This window comes from Panthera leo, chromosome B2, assembly GCF_018350215.1.
Source record: "Panthera leo isolate Ple1 chromosome B2, P.leo_Ple1_pat1.1, whole genome shotgun sequence".
Lineage (NCBI taxonomy): Eukaryota > Metazoa > Chordata > Mammalia > Carnivora > Felidae > Panthera > Panthera leo.
In genome coordinates, this window is record NC_056683.1 from 2,007,269 (window position 1) to 2,013,761 (window position 6,493).

The window sequence follows — 6,493 nt, forward strand, 5'->3', positions numbered from 1 at the left end:
CGAGAGCGAGAAGCGAGCTAGAGATCGGGGTGCAGGACACACGGGACAGCCTGGCCCGTCTGAGCTCGTGCCGCTCGACCATGGTGCAGCAGGAGCGTTGGCTCAGACCTGTCAGCACCGAAGCCCGTCGTGTTGGGGCCCCTGCCTTCGTCTGGGATAAGAGCCAAGAGGACCGTCCCTGACCGACGATGGCTTTCTACGTGCCTGCTCTCCTTGTGTCGCACGGAACACTTCCAGGTCCTCACGCGTGCCTGCTTACCGCTGCCATCTGCCCAGCCCTCCTCGAGTCCAGCCCCAGTGCAGGGCCCTGCCTTCGTCCTCAGGACTTAGAGCCTCTGCGAGTGTCCCCAGCACGGTCCTTCCCACCCTCCTCCACCCCCCATCACCCCGCTTCCAATGACCCCAGGCCCGTTCTCCCCTTCGTCCCCATCCTCGTTCTTGTACAGAAACCCTCATCCCCGCGTATGTGGAACCGTAGTCACAGCTTTCCTGCGTGGCAGGGCATCACTGACCACGTGTGGCCACTTGTTATTTCAGGTGGTGAGACAGAGGCCGAGATCCGGGCCCTGCCTGTGGACGAGGTCCGGCCAGTACAAGAGTCCGGGGGAATGCCACGCCCCCCGCGTGAAGACACCGCCCAGATTCCTGAAGGCACCGAAGCTGGCGAACGGGAGGGCAGGTTCCCGAGAAAGCAGAAAGCTGCCACGGGAAGTAGGAGGCACTACTGTCACGAATGTGGAAAGAGTTTTGCTCAGAGCTCAGGCCTGACCAAACACAGGAGAATCCACACCGGGGAGAAGCCCTATGAGTGTGAAGACTGTGGCAAGACCTTCATCGGGAGCTCTGCCCTCGTCATCCATCAGAGAGTCCACACCGGGGAGAAGCCCTACGAGTGTGAGGAGTGTGGCAAGGTGTTCAGTCACAGCTCAAACCTCATCAAACACCAGAGAACCCACAGCGGGGAGAAGCCCTACGGGTGTGAGGAGTGTGGGAAAACCTTCAGCCAGAGCTGCAGCCTCCTTGAACATCACAAAATCCACACGGGGGAGAAGCCGTACCAGTGCAACACGTGTGGCAAAGCTTTCAGGCGGAATTCACATCTCCTCAGACACCAGAGGATCCACGGCGATAAAGATGCGCAGGATCGTGAATGTGCAGAGACCCGGGAGGGTCGGGGGAGGGTGGAAAGCCGGTGGGAAAGCGTCGAGGCTCCCGCGTCTTACACGTGTGACGAGTGTGACAGGAGTTTCACTCGGAGTAGAAGCCTTCTCGAACATCAGAAAATCCACACCGGTGAGAAGCCCTATCAGTGTGACACATGCGGGAAAGGCTTCACCCGAACTTCATACCTTGTTCAACACCGGAGGAGCCATGTTGGAAAGAAAGTTCTGTCACAGTGAGCCCCGTCGTACGTGCCAGAGTCGTTCACTCCTCACAGAACGGGGCTGAGGCTTTACTGACCGCTACATGCCATCTTGGGTTAGAAGGCCGAGTCTGGAGGGATGCGTGGTCTTCTACATTCTAGAAGGTGGCTGGGAAACAGCTTGTTTGGTAGGAGGCTCTGGGAGAGTTTTCTGGAAGAGGTAGGACATGAAATGATTGTTCTCACCTACTGGACTGAAATGGGCCTCCAGACTGGCTAACCACCTCCAGCCAGCACTTGATGACGTCTCCTGGCGAGATGGCTCTGATGTGGGGGCTGCTGCTCTGACCATTTTGCCTATAACGAATGTTTCACCAGTTGGTCAGACCTGTGCCATATTATACTCCCCACTGTGCCTTGTGTGTAGGTGCTATAAACGTTTATTTAGTACACCAGTGAGGTGACCTCCATAACTCTGAAAATCTGACGTGGTCTAGATTTCTGAGGACTTTCTAAGGCTATTTGTGTTTGTGTCTAATTCTCTGAGGTTCTAGATTCTGGGTCAGTCTAATGCATTTATTACCAAATACATAGGGTTGTCAGATTTGGGGTGGGAGAATCCATATTTCTTCACCAGCATAGTAGTTGTAAGAATGCCTTAAGCAGCTTCTAATTAGATTTGTGAGATTGCTGCATCCATGTAACTCCATTCTTTGGTCCGTATTATATTTGTTCACATTAATTTTGCTCCTTTTATGGGATAAACCTTTCACGTTCTGGTAAATAAATGAATTGATCAAGTCAGATCAAAATGATGATGGATTTTGATAGAAATCCTGTGATGTTGAACAGCTTGTTTCTCACCTCGTAGTTATCTTGGGCCTAACAAAGTGCTAAGACAGCATCTGCATGCCTCTCTCCCAATTCAGAGCCAAGTTGCACCACAGCTTATACCAGCTAAGCTTCCTCCAAGTTAGAGGAGTCATGCCAGATATTTATAACAAATTTCACTCATGTTTTCAGAACTGGTGTGTTGGTTGGGGATAGGAAGATAGGGTCAGAGGCAGCCAATGAGGATGGGAACCCAAGTGTAGACAGAGACAATGTATCTGTTCAGAATCACATTGGGAATCCTACTCCACAATATCCAAAGTATCAACATGTGAAGCCACAATAAGAATTTTGTGATATCTCTTGTTTTCACTCAAATCACCTTCTACAGAGTTCTTCAGAGACTTAACATCTTCCTGATGCCACCAGCATCCAGCTTTACCAAGCTGTGCCGAAAATGGTGTCCATTTCTCATGGATCTCAGACCATGTTTTGTTGAGTCACCAACATGGTATTCTCTGGGTTCGTGCTCTGAAGCACCGCAAACTGACTAGAGACGCTGCAGACTGTGGGGCTCTCCCTGTACCACTTCTCTGAAGTCTTTCATTGTCTTCATTTCTGCTCATTGGAGTCTAATTTAGAACTTCTGTAGCTTTCCAAAATTCCATGGACTTTCTCCATTTAATCTGTTTTAGCCTTTTAAAATTTCCTTAAATTAACCTTTTGTTACTTTTGCAAAGCTAGCCATTTCCTTTCCTCTGTTTTTTCTAAATTTTTCCTAATAGCCTTGATCTTAAACACTGTTCATTTTCCTTTGGTATTTGTTTGTGTCATGGAGATAAATGTATGTGAAAGCTTTTGATAAACTAGACAGCGTACATGTGTAAGTCATAGAGATTGACAAGGGACCACTGTGCCTCCTTTCATTCTTTCCGCTCCTTCTCAGCCTAAAATATTTTTCTGTGGAGGAGGACATATTGTAGAAAAATACTTTCAAGTGCCTACTGTGTCCAATAATAAATAAAGCACATGCATACATATATACATACCTAGGCTTAGGGTTTCAGTATACTAAAGTTGATAAGACATGTACATAAATCAGTGCCGTGAGAAATGCCTTGTGAATAGTGAGCTGAAGGGTGTGGAATCTCAGAGAGGAAAAGGTTTCTTCTGGCTGTGAGCTGTTATTATCACATGGATAGGGCAATGTTTGACAGAGCTAGAAAGATTGAGTTTGTCAGATTTAGTAAATAGAGCAAGTTTAAAGTAGGTACATTGTAGGGGTCTTCACTGCCAGAGCAAGGAGCTTAACTTTTATTCAGTAAGTACCAGAGACCCAGTGACGTGATCAAAATATTATCTGTCTGGCAGTATTGTGTAATTTCACCTGAAAAAATTACCTTGTTGATAGTCTTTTGGACACCTTGCTTTTGTATAAAGCAAAGGTATGTTGATAAAGTGAATTATAAAGTGGCTTCAACACTAGCCTATTGAAAAAAGGTGGTCAAAAAATTATTTCTAGATGAAATTAGATCCAGTAAAATACGTTGCTTAGTTAAGCTATAACCAATATTTAAAGTAGAATAAAATACTACTTTCTGTGCTTTTTAAAATTGTTTTTATGAATTTTAGTGTCGGTTGGTCAGCCATTCTACTTAATTCCTCCATCTGCTGCAGTGCAGTCTTCCATTTTCTTTTTTCTCCCTTTGCATGAGTTAAGGGGCTGGTTAAGACATATTTTTTTCCACTTGGGTAGAATGAATAGTTATTATGAAAAGAGCTTTTGATGAATAGCCCTTCTAGACATGTTCTTAATTTTGGTAAAGAAGCATATAACCCTATGAAATACTATTTCTCTGCTTTCTCCTTTAGAAGGAAAAAAGGTGCAGCTTACCCACGGGGTTGTGAGGATCACCTATACAAACAAGTGCTCGGAGGTTGTAGTTCCGGGTGGTTCCATAGGAGACTTTGAACTCACCTGTTCCCACACACTGAGTCCAGCTACAAGGGAACAATTTCCTCTTAAAAAACAAAGGCTGGCTGAGTGACAACTACACACGGGCAAACCAGAAGAAAAACATGTTGAAGCACATAGAAGAGTCCGGGACAGAATCCCCTCATAAAGCCCACTCCTGGCACAGTGACGTACAACTGGGAAGGAACTCAAAACCTGGAGCTTCTTTGTGAGGAGCACTGGGCTCAACTCACATTAGGCATAACAACTTTTAAGACATACGCTTGAGAGACAACTCCCCAAAACATACATCTGAAAACCGACAAGGGCCTGTGTTCCAAGACCCACAAGACTAAAGTGATCTGAGAAACTGCTCTTCTAGGACTCACGTGCTCAGACTCACCCATCCGAGGGCCCAGAGGCAGCTGATAGCACCCAGATTGAAAGTGAAGGAGGCTCACTTGCTTATATTAAAACATTGGCCACAGCGTCAATCATCTAACTCGATACATATCTAGGAGCCTGCTGGAACATTCCAGAGAGGGAAACAGGCACCATCTTTGTATTCTTCCTTAACTGTGCTTCAGAGCACAGTATCTCTCATAAGGGAGCTTTTACATGCATCTGGTATCCTGATTTTTGTGGCTGCCACTCAGGGGATTCCTTTGGATCACCTGTCTCTGGAGGCCAGGGAGCTTACATTCCTGGTCTCATGGGACTGTAATATTTGGTGTCACCCAAAAAGGAGCTCATACCCAGTCTGGTGCCCCAATTTGTATGGCCACAAGAAAAGAAGAAAGAAACAGAGAGGAACCACAAAAACAGCCAGAAAACAATAAAATGGCAATAAGCATATACCTATCCATAATTACCTTAAGTCCATGTAAACGGACTAAATTCTCCAATCAAAAGACATAGAGTGGCTGAACAGATAAAAAGACAATACCTATCTGTATACTGACTACAAGATACTCACTATAGATGTAAGGACACACAAAACTGAAAGTTAAGGGATGGAAAAACATTTCATGCAAATGGAAATCAAAAGAAAGTTGGAGTAGTTATACTTCTAGCAGATAAAATAGACTTTACAACAAAGACTAATAAGAGATAAAGAGAGGCATTACATAATGATAAAAGGGTCAGTCCAACAAGAAGAGGTAACACTAAATATTTAGGCAACCAGCATAGGAGCACCTAAGTATATAAAGCAAATATTAACAGGAATAGAGGGAGAAATAGTAGTGCAATAATAGTAGGGACTTAGATTGATGGACAGATCATCCAGACAGAAAATAAGGAAACACTGACCTGATAGGAAATGTCAGACCAGACAGAGTTAACAGATATTTACAGAACATTCCATCCTAAGGCAACAGAGTACACATACTTCTGAAGAACACATGGAACATTTTCCAAGATAGATCATATGTCACAAAACAAGTCTTAACAAATTTAAAATGACTGAATCATGTATCTTCCAACCACACTAGTATGAAATTAATTACATGAAGAAAACTGAAAAATTCATTAATCTGTGGAGATTAAACAACATGCTACTGAACAACTAATGGGTCAAGGAAGAAATCAAAGGAAATATCAAAAGATAGTTGAAACAAATGAAAATAGAAATGTAACATACTATAATTGAGGTAATGCAGCAAAAAGCAGTTCCAAGAAGTTCATAGTGATAAGTGCCTACCTCAAAAAACAAAAAGTGTCAAACCATCTAACTTTACACATCAAGAAACTAGAAAAAGAACAACTGAAGCCCAAAGTCAATAGAGGAAAATAATAAAGATTACAGCAGAAATAAATGAAATAGAGACTAAAAAGATAGAAAGAAAAGCAATGAAACTAAAAGCTCTTTCTTTGAAAAGATAAACTTGACAAACATTTGGTTACACTTACCCAAAAAGAGAGAGAGGACTCAAAAAATCAGAAAATGAAAGAGATGTTACAACTGCTACCACAGATATACAAAGGATCCTAAGAGACTGCTATGAACAGTTATATGCCAACAACTTGGACAACCTAGAAGGAACGGGTAAATTCCTAGAAACATATAACCTACCAAGACTGAATCCTGATGAAATAGAAAATCTGAACAAAACAGTTACTATGAAGGAGATTGAGTCAGTAATCAAAAACTTCCCAACAAACTAAAAGTCCAAGACCAGATGGCTTTACTGGTGAATTCTACCAAATATTCAAAGAAGAATAACAATCTTAAATTCTTCCAGAAAAGAAAAGGGGAAGGAATTTCACACTCCTTTTATCAAGTCAGCATTACCCTAACATCAAAACCAGACAAAGATGGCATAATAAAAGAAAATTACAGGCCA

At 43.5% G+C, this 6,493-nt stretch overlaps 1 protein-coding gene across 1 annotated transcript in view; it reads left to right on the forward strand.

Moving 5' to 3' along the window:
- LOC122219347 (zinc finger protein with KRAB and SCAN domains 4-like) overlaps window positions 1–3,786 on the forward strand; it is an 8,498-nt gene extending 4,712 nt beyond the window's left edge. Inside the window, exon 5 of the mRNA XM_042937537.1 lies at window positions 538–3,786. Within this exon, the coding sequence (XP_042793471.1) occupies window positions 538–1,400 (863 nt within the window). The 3' untranslated portion in view covers window positions 1,401–3,786. The remainder of the gene's footprint in view (window positions 1–537) is intronic.
- The last annotated feature ends 2,707 nt before the right edge of the window (window positions 3,787–6,493 follow it).